This window comes from Gavia stellata, chromosome Z (assembly GCF_030936135.1).
Source record: "Gavia stellata isolate bGavSte3 chromosome Z, bGavSte3.hap2, whole genome shotgun sequence".
NCBI classification, from domain to species: domain Eukaryota; kingdom Metazoa; phylum Chordata; class Aves; order Gaviiformes; family Gaviidae; genus Gavia; species Gavia stellata.
In genome coordinates this window covers 72,635,990-72,663,302 of record NC_082637.1, presented here as the reverse complement: position 1 = coordinate 72,663,302, position 27,313 = coordinate 72,635,990, and the positions used below count along the sequence as shown (strand labels likewise).

The following is a 27,313-nucleotide window of genomic DNA, read 5'->3' as shown; positions in this document are numbered from 1 at the left end:
ATTTCCTCTTGTCCTGTCACTAGTCACTTGGGAGAAGAGACCAACACCCACCTCTCTGCAACCCCCTTTCAGGTAGTTGTAGAGAGCGATGAGGTCTCCCCTCAGCCTCCTCTTCTCCAGACTGAACAACCCCAGCTCCCTCAGCCGCTCCTCATCAGACTTGTGCTCTGGACCCCTCACCAGCTTCGTCGCCCTTCTCTGGACACGCTCCAGCACCTCAATGTCCTTCTTGTAGTGAGGGGCCCAAAACTGAACACAGGATTCGAGGTGCGGTCTCACCAGCGCCGAGTACAGGGGCACGATCACCTCCCTGCTCCTGCTGGCCACACTGTTTCTGATACAGGCCAGGATGCCGTTGGCCTTCTTGGCCACACAATCAATAGTCACTGTCCTGTAAGCATTGAAACTGCTTGTCTAACTGCAGGTTAATATTAGTAATTTGCATTAATTTCACTGCATTCCACACATACAATGGCTACACTGTTGAAAAAATATATTAAATAGCAAAAGGAACGAAGGCTTTGAGCTGGATCTCTCCTACAAGCCAAGTGTAAATGTTGACATTATAAATAAAACTTCAACATTACTTTCATGCATTATAAAATCAGTCTAATAAACCTAAATCTTAGAATAGCAGCCAATTTGTAATTGTTTAAAAATATACATGAACTTTCAGTCAGTCAGCTATAAATACATACTGTGATGGGAGGAAGATACCATCGCTCATTCCCAAGCAGGCTTTCAAGGAGAACACAGTATTAGAGATGGATGGGGATCAAGGAACGCTGCAGTTAGAGAAACTCCTGAACAGTTGCATTCTCCAAACTTGTTTTCATCGTTACCCGAAAGTGCATCTTTGTATCTGTAGAGTCATCCCCATATTTTCAATAAAGTACAAACATTGCAATTTTGCCACACCCTACGCCTATCTAACCTGCATTTTCTGTTAAGTGCAAAAAGTATATTAAGTGATAAATGCACTGGTGCATCTAAGAGCGAAGCCTGAAAATGAGGCAATGCTATCACCATGAATCCAAGGTCGTTCAGTAGTTGCTGAGTCTTTGCTGCACAGCTGTTAAATGGCTGAAGTAGAAGCTGAAGTAGAAATCAAGAAACAGTCTAAGCCCAATAGCCAGGGCGGTGTTTATAGCAGGATCCCCATTCCCTTGCTCTCCACACACATTCACCACCACATACTCATGCCTTTCTTACCAGTTTCCGTACAAAGGCTGGGCCCAAGGGGCAGGAAGGCAGCCTAGCAGAAGAGGAAAACGCAGAGTTACTATGAAGGTTGTAAGGAAGAGGTATGAGGCGCAGACTGACAGAGTATCTACTGCCAGGTCTCTCAAGTGCACAACTCCAACACACCCCCATTTTCAGTGCTGGAGTATGGAGTAGCACCGATGCAACACAGGGCATACCTGCTCACAGTCAGTACATTACAAAATACCTGTGCAGCTAAATCTGTTGTCTTCAACGGAAGTCCTTTTTAAGGGTGACAACAGCTCCTCTTACCTTCTCATCTCACAGAATGAGGCTTCATTTGATAATGACACATTTACATGCCAACAAACTGTGCTGCAGAGTAATATGCACACATAAATGCTTAGCGATTCCAAACAGCTGATACTCAAAACAAGTACATTATTTGCTCTTTAAAGAAATACAATCTGTACAATAGTTGTAAGAGGGTAACTGTGAGGATTAATGAACAATTGTCTGTAATTTTCTCCTTACTTAAGTCTTGTAGTGGACTATGCTACAGCTTCTTCTAGTTTTTAAAATGCTACAATAGCCATTGCCATTGATTCTGGACACACACAGACTTGATTAAAATCTAGAAAGAGTAAGAGGAGCTCAAACTGTACATGTGCAGAGACTGTAGTCTAAACACAGTTGTGCTTTCACTGTATTGCCATCATGTCTTGTCAGAAAGCGCATCTCCATTAGAAATATAGAAATATGTGCGGGGAACCTCAGTGGGACCAGAAAGAAAGTAAGCGCTGCCTGTCCAAAACTGGTGAGAGGAAGATACGAAAGTGAGTGCTCTCAGAATGTTGTAACACAGCAAAAGCTGTACAAGTAGGCACTGTGAAAGGAAATACAATGCAGCCTGTTTTTAAAGGGTGTGTGTATATGTATGTATACTCACATATGTACACACACATATATACAAACGTGTATAAGTAAACAAAAAGTTTCTGGCAAAATAACAGTTTCATTTAAAAATCGATGCAATGAAAACATCAGGAATTTGAACTATACAAATCAAGTGTAAAAGCCATGGGGAAAAAGCAGCAAATTTTCTGAAGTAGCACCTGTATCTCAGGGATAACCTTTTGAATTTCAGTTCTCCTATTCAAGACAGAGGTAATGTGTTTACCCATCAAAACAGATTTTAACCAACTGACCACCTTCTCTCATCTGCAATAGTGGGGTATTTGAAATGCACCATGATTTTCAGGACCCTTCTCTCCCTGATGCTGGGAAGCCTAATAGGACACTAGCAGAAGGCCAGGAGTGTGTATCTCAGCAGGAAAAATGCCAGCTGTGCTATCTGTGCCTGCTATGGTTTATAGGCAAGGTAAAAACGCAGGGCAGTCGAGAGAGGATGAAGGAGTGTGCTCAGGATAGCAGTGAGCCTGCATCTTTGCCCTGTCTATATTATGGTTCCTGGTCCTGTGTCCCTGATGTTGACCTAACGCCTGTCTTGGCAGAACTGAGCCTCTTCCCCAACACTTTCGTTATTGCATTATTTAAAGCACTTGCCATGTGACGATGAGGTTCTCACACAATGTTACTTGAAGACTCAGTGCCAAGAATTATTTATCTGCCCACTATCATGTAAATTATACTGCATTGTTTTGTTCAACGTAAAGGCTAAGTCAAAATTAACTTTGCATTAACTGCAAAGAGTTCTCTTCTCTCTTCAGGGAAGTCTTACATACTGTGGAAGAAAATGTGAGGCCTTCTCAGACACTAAGTGTGATGAAAATGTGGAAATAAAAAAAAAAGTATATTCTTGATACACTGGCCTTTATAGTACCTGAAACTGCAGCATCTTAATAGATGGGTTAAACAGTGAGTTTCTCCTTTTAGAAGCTTTACAGGAGCTTTCCTATCTCAACTGCCCAGGAATCTGTTTTGTCTTCAAAACACACTAAGAATCATTTTACGATGCACAGAGACCTTAATGCTAAGTGTGTTTTTCTTAAGATGCGTTTTCATTCAGTGTGGCACTCATCTGCTCAAACAGTATGCGGGAGACAGTTTCTGGAAAAACAGAGAAGGGAAAAAAAAGGATAACTCAAAGCCTTCCTGTCCCCCCACCAGGATCCCCTCTGGGAGTTGCGAGGAGAACATATTCACACTTCTGTGTCGCCATGCTACCACAATACTATCCCAAGACGGACTTGTACAGTGTTCCAGGGATGGAAAATCCCCATGGAAGGATATGCCACAGTAAGGGGCCCTGTGATGAAAATACTGTGGCCCGAGAGTTTCATGTTATTTCAGATAACATACTGAGCAACAGGTAGAGACAGACAGGCCCTTAACAAGCCAAGAACATGAGTCAGTCAGTTGCATGCTGCAGGTTTATTTACTTGGGCTGTAGAAGATGGTCAGTACCAGCAAGGTTAAGGCTTACACAAGTTTTCTGTAACAAAAAATCAACTTTTCCTCTCCATTACTGAGTCAGCAACTGGAAAGAAAACCATGCATTCTTTCTGCTGCCCTGAGGACACAAAGCAGTTTCTCCAGCTTTCTGGACAATTACAAGCAGCAATCCATTTCATGTTTCCTCTCTAATTTGTAAGCTTCATCCTGAGAGGGCACACCCTGAAATACACTTTGCCCTTCCTACTTGTAATGCTGGTACCAGGATGCCAGAAGAGCTCCAGCTGATCCTTCATGCCCAGGTTCTGAAGCAGAGACAACCCTGTGTTTAACGGTCAGGAGACAAGGATTTTACCTCTGTACCATCCACACTATCTCGTTCATAGCCTGAGTCCAGTTTGCATATTGAATAAAAAGGTAAGTTGTAGCCTACATGGTGGTACCTGAAGAGCATCCCTAAAATTAACAATTTAAACAATTAGTAACAGGCTTCCTTGAAAACAGGAGTCAGTCCTCCAAATGCATCTCTACCAGAACGTTAAGAACAGAAGAAATCACTGGACAGGAAGGAGAGGCTGCAGGTGGCTGCCATTTTTGCATGGCTGTTTTGTCTCTGTTCATAGCTTTAGCTTTGTTGCTACAGATGACTGTCTCACACCACCCACATTCACACCCTCGTCTGCACCGTGACTGGGAAGTAGAAAGCACTGGTAATGATCAGATGTTGCTGAAGCTGGCACAGTACTTACAGTACAGACTGATCAATAAGACCCAGCAAGAACTGCCTTAGCACGTAATTCGCTCCAACACAAAACAACTTTTGTATATTTTGAAGTTACACTGAAGTCCTCTGAAGCAGCTGGAGATGTTTTTCTAGACACACTGGCAAGAGGAACGCTCCCAAAGCTGCCACTTGAGTGATTAATTCATGCCATCCATAGCTGAATTTGTTATTACAGTGCAATAGAGGACAAGTAAGCCCACTGGCCAGCTAACTGGGTTCTGGCCAACACGGCTCAAGCAGCTCCAGGCAGCAGATGCATACAAGTGGCAAAACCAGGCAGGTCCCCTGCACCACAACTGGCTCAGAGGGCCCCTTGTGTGTGATGTTGACCTGAAGTGAAAGGTTCAGTCACTGCAGAACCATGGTGAGATGAGACCAGCAGAGATGTGAGTGAAGACCAAAAGTACTACAGCCATGGACAGCAGATATATGTAGCGTAAGACAGGACCAGCACATCTGCTCTAGCGCCAGTCTCTAGCAGGAAGCTGTGTAAGAAGTACTGGATCCCCACATCTTCAGCAGATGGGTAAGCACAGAGAGGTGATCTCGGTCTCAAAGGAGCTGAGAGAGGAACACCCTCTGAAGAGCGCACACTCATCAAAGTGAGAAAAGACAGTCGCTGTATCCCTGGGCCCACACCTGATAACAACACCCACCAAGAACTTGAGAAGGCTGACCAGGTAAGCGAGTTTTCATGAAGGCTATCACATTCCCAGTTATCTGAAGCCTACAGCATGTTACATGCACACTACAGGCTTCAATACCTCCTAAGGCTCCTCAGTGAAGCTACGCTGTACTTCAGTTCAGCTCTAACGTATGACTGTGCTAATTTACTTAAGTGAACGCTAAATGGTACTTCTTTTACCCTAATTAGTAACGATTCTTTTAGTCTTTGAGGTTGCTGTTAGATAACAGTCCAGCTGTGACAAATTAATGAAAATGAAAGAGCACAAGTAAAGACAAGAAGCAAAGTCTGGTGTCAAAGATAATGGTTTCAATGATAGAATAAAAATCAGTATAATGTAATACTGCCTCGGGTATTCTTGTTCCTTTTTTATGTTAGAGTGGTAGCTGCTCTTTTAAAACAGGCTTTGGCTGAATAACACAGGAGAAACTAAGCTGTAGTGAAAACTTGCTCTACAAGTTGCTTCCCCTTCATTTATTCTGTCCAAATACTGTTGAATTAAACTCTCAGAAAAACTTTGACTCAACTGTTCTAGTACCTTCTCTCTTCCCAGTGCATGGGGCTCCTTTTATAGAAATCATCTCTCCTGTGTTTTGTATTCTTTTCTTTACAGTAGTGCTGTTTCAGTTGTGCTATTTGGACTGACACAAGGAGTTCTCAGCAGCTCATGCCTTTGCCTTTTTTTGGTTGGGAGGCTACTGCGAGCGTTAATTTAAAGGAACACATTTTCATTTACGGAACAATGCACTAAAATTTATCTATGGAATGATTTTCTTTAAGAAAAAGCTGGGAGGAGGGAAAGAGTCTTTGTGAAGGTAGATGCAGAAATCTTGGCATCTTGGAATCTCTGTTTGGCCTTAGTTTCTATATACATGAAAAACTGGGAAATGGCTTATGGAAAAGCAACCCAAAGTAAACATTTCAGATGAGACAAGTGGTACATAATAGTTATTTGTTACAATGAGGCACTATCTTTGAAAGACGAAGTAGAACCCAGTACTATAAAAATGTAATGAAAGGCACGCTCATAAGCAACCCTCTTCACTAGTTGTCTGCACTTGGTTTTACTGAACCATCTTGGTATCTACAGTAGGTGTGCTGCATCACTTCTGAGCGCAGGTCTCCACTTAGCGTCCTCCTTCAGAGACTGACATGCTATCCACTTTCATCTCTTTCAGGCTTCCAGTTTTTTTCTGTTTCTGCTTGGATTTTTTCAACATATGGACCTAAAATGGAAAGTTTTAAAAGTGAGTGAGTATTAAGATATCTGTAGTCACCTGTAAGCAGTTCTAAGGCAACTAACTAATAAGTAAAATATTGGAACTGCAACAGAAAAACATTTAAATACACAACTATCTGAAGCACCTATCCTTATAAAGCAATGGGATTAACTTTTTACATAAACATATATACACGTATGTGTATGTATATAGATATATAAGGATATGTATGTGTGTGCGTATATATTCATGTACACACATATACATACACATATACACAGATAACACTATTAGTCACTAACCTGATAGAAAGACAGAAATATTTCTCACTGGAAGGACAATTTAGGTTTGTTCTCTCTTTCTTTCTCTTTTTCCCCCTTTCATTCAGAAAAAGAACAAAGTTTAACATATTCCAAAATGTTTGAGGTATGACCCTCTTTTTCACCTATTTTTCCTCTGCAAGTGCCATTGTTCTAATAGCCCTCCTGGTAGGGGTACATATTCTCTGAGATTGCCTATAGCAACAAATTTCTGTGAGTTAAAAAGGCATCCTTAAGATAGCAGGCAAATGTGTAGACTGGTGTGCACCAGAGTCAACTACTGCAAAATGTTTATTTCACAATTTCAGTGTCAATAGAGAAGTTACATTCTTAGGTAGCTGATGCTCTTTTACTTCTACATATACATTGAGATACCAAGGAAAACCAGACACTGATTACTCCAAAGTCTCTTTTTCTCAGACCCTCCTCCTCTGTTATTCAGTTTTCTCCTTTGCTGCTCTCTGACAGACCTTCCCTCCTCTAGCGCTGCCAGCAGACTTCTTCCTACCTCGCACACTGCAATACTACCATGGCCCTCATAGCTGTGATCTGCTTCAGTGCAAGCAACACTGCCTGGAGATCTCAATACAGGGGAAAAAATTAAGTCACTAGGCTGAAGCTCAAGGACTATGTTTTTAAACACAAACCTCATCTGAGCCAGTTGAGAGGGCCCTCAAACCATCCTCTGCAGAAACTGCTGTGTATTTATCCAACACTTTACCACACCGTGCCAACTAGCTCCTTTAAAGTTAAGCATCAGAACACAACAGACAAGCAAGGTAATACGGTAATATCCACTTGAGAAACGAAGTCAACTTGCTAAGACAAACCTACAGCCAGTACCTGTGGTCCTGCAGCAGAAATAATAATCTGGCCAGGGGCCTGAATCCAGGGCTCTCCATCAACTTGAACTGGAATTGGCTTTAGGAGTGTTACATGAAAATATGAGCCTTGGGCTATGCGGATTCCTGATCGAAAACCACTTTGGACTTGACCCTGTTAGGAAGTAAAAGCCAGGATATCAATCACCCCTATAAACAAGAAGCACAAATATTAGCTGCACTTAAACTGCATGGATAGAATATTATTCTCACCCGACATTTTAAGTTTCAAGTAAAAGAACTGCTTAGGCAAAATCTGCATAGGATCCTTTACTGACACAGCATTAATTATTTAAGTTAGTGCATGAAGAAGAACTCGGATACCCCTGCAGGCTGCTGGAGACAGAACAACTTACACAGTGAAGTCATTTGTACACTCAGGTTGGCCAAGGAGCACGCACTCACAAAAGTCTTGTTTGCTTTTACTTCCCCCCTCCGTAACATAGTAAATGCATTTTCAAAACACCTAACTATACATACAGATTTCAGCACATGTGAAAATCTAAAGTCTAAAAGCACTTTATCAAACAGGGAGAGAGAGTTTTGCCTATATATATATATACACACACACTCAACTACATATACATGTACATATAGTCACCTACAACTAATGTCTGAGTGTTAACTATAAAAAGTGAAGCAAAGAGAACTTTGTTGCTGCACATTCTCTTGGGGAATGTGGACAGACACCACACATGGGGGTAAAAACCTTAAGAGAAGATCACAAAACCAGAGCACGGGTTTGTTAACATTTATATTCCAAAGCAATGGGTACACTCCTTGTTGCTTCTAACTTCACAAGAAATTTAGGGATCTCTACCAAACCACTTCTTCTAATGGAATGTTTCAGATTTGCCTTCCTTAAAATATCTAAATTACAAAATGGTAAAGTTGGCCAAAACCAAAGATCAAGCTGCACAATTTTAAGCACCCACCTTTCCATTTTTGGTGGTTATATGGATTAGTTGTCTCTAGTTACCTGACCACATATACTTTTTCAGCAGCAAATTTCTTAAGATACTGAAATAAGTATGAAGAAAAGACAAAAATAACCCACCATCCCACAGGACTGCGTTGCTAATAGCAGGCCATTGTAAAAAGACGTAATACGTGGAAGAATTGAAGCTGCAAAAATTGAGTCATAATATTCCTTGCAGAACTGGCATACCATCTGCTTCACGTAGCATTCAGATCAAAAGCAGCTAGCATCAGATTCTCAGAGACAGGTGTTGGAAAGCCTGTGGCAGATAATTGTGAAGCCACTTGTCTAGAAGGAATCTCTGTCCCGACTGTGATGAGGTATGACAAGATTTTTCACAAATACACTACCTAAGTGAAGAGTGGGTGTTTTTGTAATATTAAAATAAAATCTTATTTTCATCCCATGAACTGTTTGTTTTTGACAATGATAACTGTTATGAGAAAGCTAGTGCATTCCATAATTCATATATGAAATGCAAATATATATATATATATCTGTATACATGTATGTTTCTAGCCTTGGCTCAAAGCCTGCTTAAGTCATGAAGCATTTTCCCATGAACTTTTAACAAGTTCTTCACACTCCTATTACTTCTTATCCAACCACAGATTTCTTCAGTTTCCATTCCATCTGTCGTAATCTGGCACCTGAATCTGGATCTTCAGGGCAGGCAAGTAAACAGGCAATAAGAAGGCACTGCAGTCCATCAACAGGCATACCAGCTGCAGCTGAACTCCTGAAATCTGAACCCTTTGTTCACAGACAGCTGATGCTGCCCATGAATTCTGTTTACGATCTATAACCATTTTTGTGTGACGCAACAAGTACCTGAATAAACGATGGCATAACCTTAACACAGATGCATACCTTTTAGGACTACGCCCTTGCAATGCACTGTTTGTTACAAAAATAAAGCAGTTTGAGAAAATGTACGTTTCCTCTGTTCTTACTGGGACACCAACTTACCATGTGAACGACGCCAGTCACACCAACAACTTCCAGCAGGCCATCATCGATACGTGGTTTCTCAAAGCGGTTATCACTCTCTGACCCCCAGAGATCGGCTCCGGAACCCCAGCTGCACAGAGACCACACCACAGTGACTGCCCGTGGACCTGCCGTCTGCCACAGAGCACCCTGCCCAGTACCCTGCTAGGGGTGGCTGGTTCACCAGACTTCAAAAGCTAGACACTCTGCGCCCCACCAGCTGGAGGAGACAACACAACTTTCCTGCGCTGTAAAAGCAGGAAGTGCTTTCCTAAAATTTGGAAGACTTCTGACCAGACCTCTTAGGAGTGAAAGGAGGAGTGAAATAAGTAGTTTCCACTTAAAAGAAAGAGTAGGTAAGAAGAAAGTAACTCCGAAGAGTTTTCGTTTGCTGGGAAATACAGGTTACAGCTACACTAACCCTTAACTTCCGAGACTTAAGAACTTAACATAGATCTTACTGGTCTTGACAATATTCACAGAAGCTACTGAAGAGAAATTAAAGCTAAAACAAGCATCAAGTTTTTAGCCTTTTACCTGGCCAAACTCACCTGTAGTTAAGCAAGTATTCCTGCACATCAGTCCTCTGAAATGCTTCTGACAGTTTAACACCATGTTGCTTTTTGTGCAGTATTGACCCTCCTTACTCAAATCACTCACTTATTGTTTTAGCGCATTGACAGCTCAGTACTAATTGTGATCTTTTCTGCTCCACAGTTCTCATGTGCAACATATACTTGTGTGTATGTGTATATGCACATATGTGTGTGTACATGTAAATGCATGTATTTGAATAAAAAGTTGAAACATTTTCAGACTAAAATGGAAAGAGATACAGGTAGTTTGAGGTAAGAGCATACTTGAAAAAAAATAGTATAGCAACACTAATTACCTGCTGGTTTTGTGCAAACAAAAAACCTGCTTCTACCAACAGCACATCTAAGGAAGCCAGATTCCAGCAGATTTGCCTTCCTTTCTTCCACAGCAGTAACTCTAGCTCGCTGCAGGTGTCAGGGCAGCCCCCACAACCCCGTGAAAGGTACCTGAACTGCAGGTTTTCCCCAGCTACCTGGGTAGCATCACCAATTGCACATACACTGACCTGTAGTCTGTCCACACATTCCGTGTTTGACACCTGAATCATGGCTGGCCTTCACTGCAGGAACTGCTTAGGCACCCAGTCACTAGCATGCCAGAAAGGGTGTGCAAGTGGATCATCTTTGATCCTTCTACAAGTCACGGTAAAATCCGGTGGACCATTCAAACAGTTTGGGGGAAGGGGAAACTGAAGGGGACAGAAGCCACAGGCCTACAACCATGCCTAAAAACTCATGTTTTACTAGAAAACTGCTCCAAAAGAAGTCTGAAGACCTTTGGTGAGGAAATCATTCCAAATTACTGTTAGGACACAGAAGAAATAGCAAATGTACGAAGGTTTGCCCTGGGAAAACAAGATAGTACCACCTTTATGTGGAGTGAGGTTGTGAGTTTCAAAGGATCAGAAAAACTAAGTCAAAATGGTATTAAGAGCTAGCTCCTTAGGCACAGTTGCAAAGCCAGTGAGTTAGGCAATAATCAGAAACACCCAGTAACCACCATCTATTAATCTAGACAATTTAACATTTTATCTAACCATTTAAAATTTCACGCTCAAATACCAAGCAGCATTTCCACACATACAGCCAGACACGCATCCACACAGGATCCTTTCTCTCCTTTTTACCTGGGTATATTAATAAAAATGAGGCCTTCTATACTTGGTAACTCCACCTCGTGCTGGTCCACTTGAAGCTTTATGTCTTCACGAAGATTTCTGGTATGACTTATCTTCTGCAGCCCAACTTTCACGTAAACTCCTTTGTTGTGAAACCTAGAAGCAGACAAGCATCCTGTAACTAAAAGGTAAGGCCCAGCATAGCACTCTTCCTCATACGTATACCAGTATTGTCCTCTAGCAGGTATGTTTAAAGAGTGTTTCAATTAAAACCCTCTCCAAATTCTTCTAGCTGTACTGCAGAAACAAAGCATAAGCCACAAACTGCTACTTCATATACTTTTTACTTAAGCGATGATTTGTGCTGTCGAGACATGTGGAGATCTGTGAAATTTTACTACAGAAAAATCATCCCTTCTTAAAGCACTGCCTGAATACAATGCCTCTTTGAAATGTGAACTTCTGGGCTGAAAAATTGTATTTTCAATTAAGACCTAGGGGTCTTCATGAAACATTTTAAAATGTTTTCTCAAGCAATGCTAGAATAATTAAGGCACAAAAACCTTTGTGAGTCTTTGGTTTACATTTCCTAATTGATTTGAAATATACTCAGCTGTAGAAAGTTAAAACATACTTAGCAATGTTAACCTGTGACAGAGTTATAACATCTCTAATTTTAGAGTAAAAAAAGATGAGGAAGATTTTATGGCATCCCTAGAAATGTCAAAATATTTTAAGAATAACATAAACACATGTTAGTTAAACACACACAGTATTTTATTCTATAATGGAAACCTTTGGATACATGGCCTTCAGGGCAACCTTAAAATAAAAAGCATAAATTTCCATTATCTGACCTGAGTAGCACATGGGTGTCACTGGAATCCAACTCTGCAAAATCTTTCTAGTTTTATGTCTAAATGCTGTAGACATTCAAGTGGGGAAGACAGCCAGTTTAGCATGTGGGTTATAGTCAACTCTTCAGACAGAGACTGCTCAGTTTCTTAAATTTTTACATTGGGAATGATTAGTCCTGCATGCTAACAGTTTTAAACAGTACCAAATTAAAGGTACCTGATGTAACGCCATTTAACATATGCTTAACATATGCTTCTACTCCAGACAAGGCAATAACATGTGTCTGTGCTAAGATAGGTTTTGTCTGATTTGGATACAACTGAAAAATAACAGAATATTGGTAGGAAACACAATACTTTAAATATCCCCAAGAAGTATTACTTTTTGTTGCACGAAGAAGGAAGCCTGCAGAAACTGAAAGAATACGACACAGTGCCACAACTGCAGACACAGTCCTGAATTACATGACTTCTAAGAAACGCTTACGGACCACTGAGGTCCACAGGATACAGAGGCATTGGATACAGCACCCTGTGATCCACAACAAAGGGTAAATCTGTCAGAGATTAAATCCTATCACTCCATTCCTGCATATATATTTCATTCCATTTATGTATCTTATTAGGACATTGAGATCAAATAAAACCAAACAAACTGATTTCTGTAATGTTACCACACCAATTGCTACCCAATGGTTTTGAAGGTGACTGAAAGATTTTATGATTAAAATGGCCAGCCAAGCTTGGAAGGGTCATCTTCGCAAATCTACTGCTAGAGAGATCACCACCCTTCTTTGCACATCTACATGCGGGACATGATGTGGGGAGAAAGTACCAGTGGAAGAAGTCGTCAGTCTACTGCTAGCAGTAGCCAGTAACATACTAGCTGGCCCACTGGGCAGAAAGAATAAGCATCTCCTAAAGCAAACCCTTCGTTAGATAAATTTTGCAGACAGTAGTTTCACCGCACTTCACTGGCAAGGCAGGAAGGAGGAAACTGTCCTTGAAGTAGTGTCCAACACCTTATCTGTGCTGAAGGAAATCAAGGTTTGTATTAGGTGAGACTCACATTGCAGTCACTGCTGTAAATGACACTGATGGGGATGAGAAAGGAGGGCAGGATGTTACCCGCAGCTCATCCATCCCCATGGAGGCAGTGACTCCTTGCATCGGCTCGGCTGTTACACTTGCATCACTAAGTCATCCCAGAATTATTTGGAAGGTTCTGCAGAGTACAGATACTGAAGTAACACCCTACTGCTCAGATGAGTTTGGGGATTTGACCTACACGGCTCAGGAATCACCCTTGGGTTTGTTTTTCTACAAAAGGTGCACTAGAAGTATAGCCAACATTCACGTACTACCTGATGCCCCACGGGCTACACCCATAAATCTACATGCACCCTTCCTGAGGGACATTCAGAAGGCTGGACTGGTTCTTCAGTTTAGCTAATTGAATATCTCAGAATAGATAAAGTTAAAAGGTGATCCTATATAGGACCAGATTCATGGATTATTGAAGTAAACAAGTGGGTTTTAAGTATTGCAATCCTGTATTTATCCTTGATAGAGGAAATTGAAAAACACCCCTTACTTTTAAAAAGTCCCATGAACAAGTCTCCGTAGACTCATGGAGACACCATAGCATCAACTTACCCTGTTAGTTTAATCATCTCTGTAGTTGTTGCGCAAGCAGCAAGCAGCTCTGGTGGCCAGAGGAAGCAAGACCATCAGTAACTGCTTTCCCAGCTTTCATGAAAACAAAATAAAGAAGCCAGTCCTCAAGAGCCATGAAGAAGCAAAGTGAGCTGATGCAGAAAGCCAGACTTTTCAAAGCTCTGGCCAGCTGCTGCATAACCAGAAGGGTAGGTTGGGGGAACTCTTTTTTAAAGATGATGGATAAGAAACCTGCATGACAGGCCTTTTTAAATGAACTGCCATTTCCCACAAGCACTAATAAACAGCTAGGTAACATCTCTCAGAAGCAAACCTCTCAGAACTGCAGCACACAGCTTGGAAAGCTATCAAGCAAAACAAAATGACGGCCTTTTATCTAGTCCTGCAATTCAACAAGCCCACCACTGGGTGGGAAACCACCACTGCAAAAGCCAAGAGGTCCGACCAATAATTAGCATCCGTTTGGGTGCTTTTATTAGGGTGATCTCACTGACTGGGAAAGAACTTTACCAGGTTCTCATACAGAGAACCCAAGATGGAAAAAGTGAGTTAGACAGTAGTTATTGTAGCATTTTAAAACCCACAACCGACAAATCATATAACCAATACTTTCAAACCTTCCCCCCCCACCAAGAGAGAGAACAGTTCTGTATCTTTGTAAAACAATTCTAAACTTGCATTAAATTGTGGAGAATATTCTCTCTGCCGAACCCTACATCCAGGAGACTGCCTGCCACAGCAGGCTCCTGCCAATTTTGGATGGCACAAAGATGTGGTCTCTTCTTTAATAGACAATCCTAAAGACTGCTCCAGGATCCCATGGGAATGGGGGAATGAAGGCCCTGGTCCTTAAGTTTTACACTGTGAAAAGAACTCACATAGCTTGCCACTGAAAAATGTAAAAACCATCACTGTCACAACACACACTATTTCTATCTGCCCTGCGATGCAAGTTCAGCACTAAATTCCCTGCAGGGAAGCCATCATTGCACTGTGAGCTGCTAGCCAAAGGCAAGGAGCCTTGGGCATGTAAAGAGACTATACAGTGTCAGTGCACAGCTTTCAGGACATTTACCAGCTTAAGGTCTTGATTCAGAAGAGCACTCAAGCCCATTATTCTTCCAAGGACCACCTGCAATTTCTGTTGCCACAACCTGAAACTTCCTGTTCTGCACGCAAGAGCAGCCAGTTCACATGCCAGCAGCTCTTGCATCTGGCATTAAGTAGTCACCCTTCTTAGTTAATTTACTGAAAATAATAAAAAAATGCTAATCTTGCTGGCAAGAGCGTGCACTTGCATATCCTGGGAAAGGGTAAAGCCAGCAATTTTAACAGTCATCATCACAGGCAGTGAAAGGCAACAATCATGTCTCCAGCACTGTTAGCCTGCACAAGCTGTTTGTCTCCTACAAAACTGTACCTCAGCATCAATTCATTATTTCATGTTTCTTTTCCAGACCTTGAATCACAGAAATATATAGCCCTTCAGATTTACAAAAAAAAAAAAAATAATCTCCTCTTTCCCACACTCCCTTCAAGAAACCCTGCTTGCACGGTGGCCAAATATGCATGTAAGAGGTCTGCAAGAATGGTACCAAGTCATCACTCACTGCACTGCATGTGCACTGCACACAGTGAACTGACTGAGATAAAGATTAAAGGGATGAAAAGCACACAGGGCAGTAAAAGTCAAAGTATAACCCTTAAATACAGTGGCAATAAGAAAAGGATATATTTTTTAAAGTGCTGCAGCTTTGACAAGTCAGAGTAGTATATTTTAATGGAAGAATGAACATAACTCTTACATTATATTAATTGCACAAGTAAATCTAGAACAGTTTTATACACTAGAACAGCCATTGCTATATGCAAACTTATTGCCCGATTTTACTACCTATGATATTTTTAATCCAGTGGATTGAAAATGCAAACCAGTGCCTAACAGTAACTTATTCCATTTTTAAGGAAAAAACATGAGCAATGCCTATAATGATAGACAGAACACTGCAAGATAGGTGGGATTACACATCATTACACTCATAACTGGCCAAAGAATATTTTTAATAGTTAGGATTTGAATACTGCATAGTTGTAACTGGCTGTAACTCTCTCTGGCAACCAAGAGACAAGTTAGAGGACATGTACTCACAAACACAGGGGAAAGCAGACAGAAACTGTTTCTACAAAGAATTACTGATTAATTACACAAATGTGATTTCTTTTTCTCATCAATTTCAGTGATTATGGGAAGAAGAAGAAGAAGAACTGGTATTGCTTGATTAGCATGCCAGAAAGAAGGAAGGTCTCTCTCCACACCTTTTTAATCACACAATCTCACTTGAGATACGGAGATATTTTTTTATCCTTATTATCAGCATGCAGGTGCTACCACAACACTAAGCCAGGGTGGGAAAGATACAAAGAAGTTCTGAACAGTGTGTTTATGGCTCATGTAACAACACTGTCCTCCCTCCTGCTAAAGGCTTTGAATAAGAGGTATTGCTACTACCTCAAAATTTCACTGACTTCAACATTGCAGTTACTGGCAAATAAGTATATTGAATTATAATGACAGGGCTTCCAAAAACTGCTTTGGTGGTCTCTCTTGGTAAAGAAAAAAAAACAAGGAAAAAAACCCCCAAAACCAAGCAAAACCGCCGAATTGTGTGTCTATGAGTTCTTGGCTAACTTAATTCCTCCCTGTGCCAGCTCTGTCTTAAGCAATATTGGTAGTGGATACCTGTAGCATTTCAAGGTTATCAGCCACAGCATAAGTCGGAAGTTATGGAATACCACAGTTTTCCCTTCACCCCTGGTTTCCCCAGGATTACCTGCTGTTAAATTTCCCTGGTTCTTCTTCTCTAGCATGATGAAAGTCCAAGCTCAACTCTGCATCAATGCCAAGACCACAGTAATTGTTCATCTGTACAATCTGACAAAAAAAATTGTATTATTTCCTCCTTACGTTTATAAACAAAAAGGTTCCAAAGTTTTTCAACAAAAGCAAGCTTTGCAGATGATCCTTCCAAGTGACCTGCATCCTGACAAATTCTGGAAAATATCTTCCAGAAACACGGCACTAAAAATAAAGCTGTATGGACAATTGTTGACATGTGTAGTCACTATTTCCAAAGTATCAGAAACTTCAAAATTTAATCTTAATTGCAAGTAACAAGCATAATAAGGCAGAAATAAAAACAAATGCAGAAATAAAACCAACCCAACTTCTCAAAGCATTTCTATGCAATAACTATGTAAGTTGCTGAACACTAATGCCACTATTATTTTTGGCATCAGACATGGATTTACCGTGACATCATTGGGAAGACACTCTTCATTATTTTGGAAGGTGACCAGCTTATGTCACATGAGTGAAGAACTTGACTTCACCTACTCAGCTGCATTTTAAATAGCTACCTATATGCCAATCTCAAGTTTCTAGAGATTTCAACCATTTCTGCAATTAATTCTTCCTTTGCATGCCAGTTCATTCCATAGCTTTTCTATCCTAGTCCTTCACTCTCCCACCCTTCACCTTTAAAAAGCAGATTAGGCACTCAGGGCAAATCAACCCGTCTCCACCAAGTGAAAAACAGCTGGAACCTGAGCAACTTAAATCCTCCAATTGACACATAATGCCTAGGATTTTCCAGTGACTGACTAAAATCTTAGACAATTGCTACCATTACTACAAATTCCTACTTTCTCTTTGCCACCTCCTTGTCCAATTTCTTTGTTTTGTCTGAAGATAAGCAGAACCAGGATTCACACAAAGCTCTGAAGGCACCATCTACAACAAACATTTTTATTTTCCTAAACAGAAACAAGCAATACAAACCAAGGGATAGGGACTCTCACTCCAAAAAAATAAAACAGATGCCAAAATAAAACAGATGCCACATATATAGACACACAATGGCAGTAAGATGACAGAAGGATTTACTTCCTGTATATGCTAGCAACTCAGTAATTTTTTAAACTGTTAAAGGAAAAATGAGAGTACTTTTTTTGGGGGAGGGCTGTTTTTTGGTTGACACTGCAGTTTCATTAGTGTTCTGGAAAGTGTCTGGCATTCCGTCAAAAAGCTTTTCTTATTTGAGAAATAAATTTCTTTCCAACTGAAGCAAATAGGTATGCCATTGTCACTTGACTCTTTTCATTAATCCTCTATCAGATGCTTTTGGCCAAACAGTTACAAAGCGTGTTCTGCAGCCAACCAGTCCTACCAAAACTGAAGCACTAGATCCAGGTGTATGCTGTGTTCATGAAGGAATAGCTCAGCAAGGCCCAAGCTCAAAGGTAAGTAATAAAAGATTAAACTATGTTAATATCTATCTTCTCTGTGATTTCTGCTAGAACAACAGTTCCTAGGAATCAAACCCAAATGGTGCTCAGCTCACCTTTGGAGGCTCAGGTTCTGCAACGCCATTCTCTGTGCCTTCAGCTGGCTCTTCTGCATCCAAAAGGATAGTCCAGCGATCCATAAGAACATCGTCCGCCTCATCCACAGAAACCAAAATCGAGTAGGGGTCCTCCCCACTGTAGCCAGCTCCCCAGGACAAGACCCTCCCTAAGTCATTACCTGGACAACAATGAAAAACCCCAAAATATGACTGCATTTCAGAAGTTAGCTAAAAGCGTAAAAAAGTGCATCAGCCCTGTTTTATAAATCAAATCGCATTAAGGTGCTCCAAACAAGTCATGGAAGTAATTAGATTGGACTGAAAAGTTAACAAGCAGAAAAAACATCTCAGCTTTGTTGTGGTCGCACGTACGCTTAGTATCACATACAGATATACTGTCTCATCTGAAAAGTTTTCACAAAAGCAATGGAAAAACCTGTTACGGAGTTGTGAAGGCAGGGAGCAGCTGAGTTCACTGGTTTACAGCAATGGCTGGTGTACCTGTAGCTGTCAGGGGGAGAACATTTTGCACTCTCCAACTCCTGCCCACTCACACACACCCATATCAACACCCCTGCCACTCATTTTTCCTTCAGAAAGCATGACTGACATTTCCTTATTATTCCTCAGACGGATAAAGATAAACCTTCTGGAGGACTTCTGCCCTCAGAAGAATGGTGCTTGCTGTGATTCTCACCTGTTCCTAAAGGTAAGATTGCTACTGAGGGCTCTGAGCACACCAGCTTGTGCCTGATCTCCTCCAGTGCACCAAGGACCCAGCTGACGGTGCCATCCCCTCCGCACACCAGCACTCGGAAAGAGGGGACTTTAGAGAACACATGAAACCTCCATTGAGAAACAAAGCAAAGAGGAAAAGAAATGTTACAACATAGTACAGGAAAAGCAAAGCCTTTTAATATGCTATTTAAGGTAACACATCGTTACTGGACACATACCGAGACATCCTACAAAGGAATTTTTACTTCCCATTGCACAAGAAGCAATGAACAAGTAGAAGCATTTTGCCATAAAGCTACAGAAGGATTCCATGGGCAAACCAAAATGAACGAATTACTGAAGCTGCAGCTTAAGCTGCATTACGAAGTCAACAGAAATATACAGGTCTGACAGTGCAGTTTGTTTTTCTTGCCTCCTGCATAAGCCACGTTTCTACCACAAAAGCTTTTGTTTTGAAGAGCTTGTCATGACAGTTTTTTGTTAAAGCAGTGCTGAAGGAATGAGGCACTCTGAGTAGGCTACAACTATCACTTTCAGTTTTATGAAGCTGGTAACTGTGGTGTTGATTAAATCAAGTAATTGGTTCCTGCCTCCCTACAAGTACCTTATGTTCTGTTCCTTGTATTTAGAAATGTTGCAGCTGTGATCAGACAGGCCCTGTTAATTCTGCAACAGTGGCCAAGTTTCAAGAGTCAAGATAGAAAATTTTATTATACTTTCCTGTTAGTTCCCATGAAATATCAGAGGAAATAAAAGCAAAAATGAGCCTTTGTCGGGCAGTGTGACATTTCTCTTTCCATCCCCATTAAATTATAAAATCTTTTTATTTTTAATAATGATTAAATCTGTGTTATTGTAAAGTGCAGATGACTTTCCCAGACTGGACTCTATTAGACTTGACACAAGCATATACATCAGGAACTACTCTATTCTCTTTTCTTTAGAGAACCTCAAAGTTTTTATCTGTTTTCACAGTGTCAAAAGTAGTGATCCACTGCTCTGGTCTTCAGACACAGAACAGAAGCAATTTAGACCTTCATAACAAGTGAATCTGATCCATCCTTTCAAAAAAACAACAAAATATCATAAATAAAAAAAATTTTAAAATATGATGACTTACCCAGGCAGTGGGCCACCATTGGTAAGTTCAAAGACCTGATGTGGGTTTAGCAGCTTTCTAAAACTGTACAGCAGATCTCGACCTTTTAGACCACCACTTTTTGGATTCACAAATACAAGAAGTGGGCAGCAGTTCTGTGGTATCTTGGAAGCCTGAAAGAAGACAAGAAAAAGGATTAGCCAAAACCATGACTAGGCAGGAAAATTACTACTGCGTCTCAGAAGTATTTCCTGATGCTTCCTTGATGCTTAGTAAGAAACATCCAGATTCCATAAATAAAAAGATTCAATTTCCGGACAACGGACAGGTTAGCTGCTGACCTTGTTTTTCTGATAACTGAAGTTTCCTTAATCCACTTCAACTGCACAGTTAAGCCAAACGTTAAAAACAAAGGCACTGTAGGTAGTCCTTCCTACACATTTTCAGTAAACAGTCTATGCCAAAGAATAGTGTGAGGGATAAGGTACCTTCCAGAGTCTCATACAATTCAAACACTTTCCTTGCAAAGAGAGAACTTCTTCCAAAAACAACTGAGACATTTGTCTTAAGTTTTGTGGTTGTCTTAGAATACACGTTAATTTACAAGGAAAAAACATTTCAAAATGAGGATGTTCGGGGCAGACACTGGCATGCCCCTCCCCATGAAATAAGAGCCTGAAAGCTTCTTTAAAAATATGTATTTAAAATTTTTATTCAGGAGGATTTGGTGCCAGCATCTTATGATCACAGAATCACAGAATCACTAAGGTTGGAAAAGACCTGTAAGATCATCAAGTCCAACCATCAACCCAACACCACCATGCTCAATAAACCATGTCCCACAATGCCTCGTCCACACACCTCCAGGGATGGTGACTCTACCAATTCCCTGGGCAGTTTATTCAGTGTCTCACCACTCTCTCAGTAAAGAAATTTTTCCTAATATTCAGTCTGAACCTCCCCTGGCGCAACTTGAGGCCATTTCTTCTTGTCCTGTCACTTGGGAGAAGAGACCAACACCCACCTCTCTGCAACCCCCTTTCAGATAACTGTAGAGAGCGATGACGTCTCCCCTGAGCCTCCTGTGCTCCAGACTGAACAACTCCAGTTCCCTCAGCCACTCCTCATCACACTTGTGCTCCAGACCCCTCACCAGCTTCGTCGCCTTTCTCTGGACATGCTCCAGCTCTACTGAAGCTGCTGCTGAAAGGGCTCTCAAAGCATGGCCCTGCTGCTGGGGCGCCTTGTACCCATCCAGAAACCACTCCAAAGGAAACCACTGCACATGGCAGAGGAGGGATTCCCTGGGGTACTCCATGCACTGCGTGGGAATGGTACCTGCAGCCTCACTGGAGGTCAAAACTTCCCACCACCAGAAGCACCCCGTTGGGACTGGTTTTCAGCCATTTTTCTAAATGGTTCTAGAAAGATCAGAAAATGCCAGCACACCTTTCCTCCATCCTGCCACAGGGCTGTGGGGCAGGTACGTACCAGAAAAGTCTGTCAGACATTTCAACGAGCACGCTTCAAAACATAAATGTTTGCCACAGTCCCTAAGTTGTGGTAATTTGTATTTACAAATTGGACAGCATTCAGGGAACAGCAATTTGTCACACAGCTGACAGGATGGGTTCAGAAAACAGAACAATAGTGCTAAATATAAGTCAGCGTAGACAAGAATGATTCAGGGGGCAGTGAGGCAGCAGCATGACTGCAGCGTGCAAACATGCGGAGAGATACCAACAGCTACAAAGGAGAGGAGACAGCACCCAGAGAGCCTGTCGGCTGCTGTCTGTGAGTGACCACCAGAAAGCATGAACTAAGGCAAAGAATGGAGAAATCAAGACAAATTAATGAGTAACTTTGTGGGGAAGCAAACTGGAGTCTGATGTTGCGATATCCCAGACCATCTCACCACCTGTGAGCGGATCTGTACGCTTAAAAACAAACAATCATTTGGGGCTTCCCAGTATTTTAGAGATTTCCTCACATTTTTCTTTCCTAAAAGAGCTGGATGCTAATCCTCTGCAAGTCACACCCTGCCAGATGTGTCAAGATACCAACAAACACATAAAAATCCTTCTCTGTGTCACTGCCTGCATGAGAAATGCCCTCTGCCATCCAGCGTGACTCGCAGGCACAAACAGAAAACACACTGGGAAGAGGAACACTAAGCAGGTAAGAAGGTTGGTGGAGCAAGCACACATTTCTCATCTGGCCCCTTACTTCCTTGTCCTTTAGATTCTACCAGAGACAGTCAGTTTGAAAATATGTATGTTTTCTCAAAAAAAAAAATTAGCCAAACAAGGGCTATTTTGGCTGACAAAGAGCCAGAAGAGCCTCAAAATTTTGTTTTACTGGAAACATTTCACTGCTGGCAAAACAACTAGGTTGGTGAGACAGGTTGCAAAGCTGTCCACACAGCTTTCTCCAGAGGAACCACGTTCATGCTATACTGTGACAACTGCTAGGTCAAAACACCTCTTGCCTCCATATTCAGGCTTTATTAGAAAACGGGAAGCAAATACTCAAAGCGTGCCCAACACACAACAAGGGTAATATATTTATTTCTGCTAAGCACATGAAAAGGATATTTGGAGCCAGCAAGGGAAGTCTAAGGAAAACAATGCATGCCGCTGCCACAAAAAGGAAGGACTTCTTGAGTTGTAAGGTCAACACCTCAAGGATCGACACATCCCAATGAGAGAAATGGATCTCCTCCCCTCAAGCCATCACAGATATTAATAAAAACAGTAAGCAGAGCTCTGGCTTTTCCAGAAGTAAAGCCCTTCTCATTACTCAATCAGTTCCTGCACCATCATCTGCCATATCCCATTATGAATGGTCCTTTGAATATCTCACAAGCAATGAAAGGCAGAGCAGCTCTGAAAGGAAATGCCACATCCCATGGGGTAACAGGGTAAATTGTTCCCTTTCTGCAGTCCTTGTTCCAGCTTCTACTCTGCCCTACCTTCCCACCTGATCACTTCCCATTTCTTCCTCTTCATGGTGGGCTGACCTTGGCTGGACACCAGGTGCCAACAAGCTGCTCTATCACTCCCCTCCTCAGCAGGACACGGGGGGGCAACATAAGAAAAAAAACAACCCATGGGTCAAGATAAAGGCAGTTTAATACAGCAAAAGCAAAGACCACATGCGGAAGCAAAGGAAAACAAAAGATTTATTCTCTACTTCCCATCAGCAGGCAATGTCCAGCCACTTCCCGGGAAGTAGGGCTTCAGTACGCCTAGCAGATGCTCCGGAGGACAAACCGTAAATAACAAATGCCCCGCACTTCCTTCTTCTTCTCTTAGCTTTTATTGCTAGGCAGACATCATATGGTATGGAATACCCCTTTGGTCAGTTGGGGTCAGCTGTCCCAGCTGTGTCCCCTCCCAAGATCTTGCCCACCCCCAGCCTACTGGTGAGGGGGGAATGTTGTGAGACAGCCTGGATGCTGTGTGAGCACTGCTCGGCAGTAGCCACAACACTGGAGTGTGGTCAGCACCCATCTAGCTACCAATACAAAGCACAGCACTGAGGGCTGCTGTGGGGAAAATAAACTCCACCTCAGCCAGACCCAATATACTCTTCAAAGCTTTTTTACTACCTAAATTTCATTTCCAGTCATTTCAACCTTCTGAACAATACAGGCTATCTGAAACCTCAGGCTTGGTACAATGCCCAGAAACCTGTCAGGTTTAAAAAAAAGGGGGTAAGGAGATAATAGAAAGAAAAAATATTCAGTTCTGCAGCTCAAAGTAAACAAAAACCTTTTCAAAACAGAACGAGAGAAAAGAAACCAGCCCAATATTCAAGTCAAACAAATACCTTACTTGAATGTGGACAAGAACATTTGATTAACTTCTCTTCTCCAGGAAATCAGTTTCTAAAAATACTGGGTTTGGACATTTAGAAGTGACATGTTGAACACATGTTTTATATTACTTGTCTTTACAGGCAAATTCTAATGCACTGGGTTTAAAATCAAGTAACTAAAATAATTCATGAGGAACTTCAGGGAATCACAATGTTTTTTGAGATGTGGTAAGCTCCAAGGCATTCAAAAGCACAGCTGTGTTTTAGAAAGTCATCTGAGATCCTACCCAAATAAATATATATTGTTGCAGATACGTATTTACAGTTTCTACAAAACTGCCATCTAAATTTCCTAATTGTCAAGTGTCAGTATTGTACAAAAAAAAAAAGTAACACATTTAGCCTGAATGCTACTAAAACTCACAAGCAGTTGTGAAGAATGCCTGATATCTTTATGTTGTGTAAACTGAGCAGTCCTACCACCCAAAACCATCTTTGTTCAAGTATCTTCTAATGTAAATCCCTAACTATACCTATTTAGGACTAGACGCACCTATGAAGAATAAACAGAAGTATTCTAGAAAGTGCTTAGCCTTACAGTTAACTTGCTTCCCATCATCACTTCATTAAACTTAAAGGAGTAAGAAACACTGCTAAATCCCTCAATAAAGGCCAGCTTCTAAGAAAACAATTACTTTTCAGTAGGGGTTAAAAAGTCTGTGACAGTTTGCACAGCAGAGCGGGGCTGCTGTGTTGCTTTCTGAAAAGCAGACGCTCCGTTATCATTATGGCCACAAGGGTAGCACTCTTATGCTGCAGAATTTTTTTTAATCCCTTAATAAAGCCTCACTGGGGACGTAGGTACGAGTTTGTTACTGGGCAGAAGGGGATGAGTGACTCACAGCCTGAGGACTCCCTTCCCCCTTTAGCCCTGGCTTCAGTCCTCTGCTTGAGGAGTGAAATCTGCAGAGGGGTTTTGTGTTGGCTGGCGTTCAGGAAGGAATTTGTTGCTCATTTCTTAGAGACAGCTGAAGGAGGCTGTGTGATTTAGACACTCTGACAGTCACTGAGAATTGCTTAATTTGTCAGGATTAGCACAACGCAGCTTCAGACTGGGTCAAGATACTTAATTATCCACGCTAATCCCCTCTCTGTTGAGTGTACTGTGTAAACACATCTCATGACAAAGTAGAACACGGCGTTCTGTGCCACTGGCCTGCCAGCACAACAACCACAGCACATCTTCCAGGGTGGTGGGCTGTCTCCAGGAACTGCAGATATCTCTAAATGACAAGTAAAATTCAACTTTTGCAAGGAGGCTGCCTGCCAGATCTCCCATGTGCAAGGATTCACGATGCCCCAAGCACAAACTTCCCTCACCCTGGCCAGAAAGGAGTCATTGAGGAATGATGTGCAAGACGTCTCAATGCAACCAGAGTAGCAGCTGGGTCAACACAGCAGGAGCTCAAGCCTTTTCTTTACTTTTTCAGGAACTGTGGCAGTGGAATAAGGGTGGAAAGTAACCTTTCATGGTGTTTTGGCTAAGAGGGTCATTAAACTATCATCCTTTTAAGTTGGACAAGAAACATTTGTGCAAGAAATTAGCGGAATGAATGAAATTGAAAGTTTCATCCATTTAGGAAACTCCCACATCTTTTTCTTCTACTCTTAAGGAACCTAAATACAATATGTCAGAGGGCACTCCACTGGTGAGTGGCATTAGTGACTTGTCACCTTCGTGCTGATATTGGCCTCATACAACTATCTGCTGATTTCCTGGTTTGCCAGTACTGCAAAAGGAGTTCTGGTAAATTAGCTTTCAATTCAAAGATTCAGCCCTGCAATGTCTTTCACCTTGACATGCTACCAAAGAGTGATACCAAACTGCCCCTGCAAGTCCTTACACACAGCAGCTAAACTGTATCTTTTTCACACTCCAATAAAGACAGTATTCTCATTTATTTGAATATTGTGAAATGAAAAAATGTTTGATTAAATTCTTAAAGGCCTGAGATCGTGAAACAGTAGAACAGATCAACACATCTGATCACACTAATTGCTTAACTTTCTAACAAGCAGTTAGTGCAAACTGACTCTGCATTCAAACTTCTCAGTAATGATAGTAAGAGGATGAATTGCTTCTGGCAGACCTCACCATGCCAGATTAAAACTGGGCCTCCTCCTTAGAAGGTATATCAGACACAGAGTAAGCGAATCTTACCTCGGGAAAACGAAGGACTAGCACCCTGCTAACCACCAATTTACTTCTGTGCTTTTATTGACTTTTAGGAAGGGTTGTTTTGTTTTGTTGGGTTTTTATTTAAATTGCAATTTGGAAAAATCATTCATTAACCAAAACGCTGTGGCCTTTGTTTTATCACCCATTCTTCTTCGGAGACTACACATTAGCCTTTCATTCCCCATTTCTTTGTATTTCACCCACAAGAGGAATACCAAACACAGCACAGATTCAATATTGTTCTCAGCTCCTGTATAAGTATTTAAATGGTCACATCTATAAAGTATAAACAAAGGCTAATAGTATCACAGGGTAAAAGGATAACCTGGGTTGGAAAGTACCTCAGGAGGTCATCTAGTCTAATTGCTAGGATCAACACTCACTCATTAGTTTACCCTGGGTAATTAGTGAATGGCATAAGCTGGGTGGCCAAAGCATATATGAACAACACTTGAAACATTATTTAGATTAACTCGTGGCTCATTCCAGTGAGATGACCAAATATAAACAAAACATGCTGAAATGGAAACAAAATTTATGTGCGTATGTACAGCCCCTCTCTCCTTCTTACATATCAGAAATTCATCCCTAGCAGTGCCCTGAAAAGGAGTTTCTAAAAAATATCTTGCATGAGATAACAGATAGCATTATCCATATTTTCCTGGCATCGAGAAGTTCACTTCAAACATATCTAGTGTCAGAAAACCAGACACACGTAATCAATAGAGTGAAGTATGTTCAACCTCACACACCGTGCACCAAATCTAGGCTCGTAATGCATTTGCCTAAAAACCACCAAGAAAAAGCATCCAAAAGGAGCCCCATCTTCATGCTGCCTTCTGTTTCTGATAATAGAAACTGTGAAACCTAGTTTGGACGAGGGGGAACCTTGGTTTCTAAGGATCTCACAAAACATAATGCCTATGCATGCATAGGAACAAAGCTCTCATTTTTTTGGAGAGGGGATAGTTTTTAATCTTGCCAGTTTTACCTAAGCACTGCCACTAGTATCTGCTCATATAAAAAGTAATTTTGCCTTCAGAAAACTTTGACAAGCACAGGACTCTTTAAATGGTAAAAGCAGGCATGAAACTATGCAACTATGGCTATTGAACTTGAGACCCTCCCATCTGAAGTTGTTTATTGGGCCCACTAATTATGTTTTTTTTAAGTTTTCAACCTTATGTGAACTTCTAAGAAGTCAAACCAAGACCCTAACTTCACTTGCCATAATGCAACTCCACAAAGACAGTAACTGCAAGATACACAACAGCTCAGCAGAAGGTAACT

General features: G+C 41.4%; 1 protein-coding gene across 1 annotated transcript in view; it reads right to left on the bottom strand.

Annotated features, from left to right (window-relative positions):
* Window positions 1-5,791: 5,791 nt before the first annotated feature.
* Window positions 5,792-27,313, bottom strand: part of DGKQ (diacylglycerol kinase theta) — a 114,549-nt gene continuing 93,027 nt past the window's right edge. Inside the window, exons 18-25 of the mRNA XM_059834040.1 lie at window positions 19,987-20,138; window positions 18,826-18,974; window positions 18,126-18,307; window positions 16,557-16,657; window positions 11,201-11,347; window positions 9,457-9,568; window positions 7,471-7,623; window positions 5,792-6,313 (exon numbers count right to left, since the gene is read on the bottom strand). Of these exons, the coding sequence (XP_059690023.1) occupies window positions 6,215-6,313; window positions 7,471-7,623; window positions 9,457-9,568; window positions 11,201-11,347; window positions 16,557-16,657; window positions 18,126-18,307; window positions 18,826-18,974; window positions 19,987-20,138 (1,095 nt within the window). The 3' untranslated portion in view covers window positions 5,792-6,214. The remainder of the gene's footprint in view (window positions 6,314-7,470; window positions 7,624-9,456; window positions 9,569-11,200; window positions 11,348-16,556; window positions 16,658-18,125; window positions 18,308-18,825; window positions 18,975-19,986; window positions 20,139-27,313) is intronic.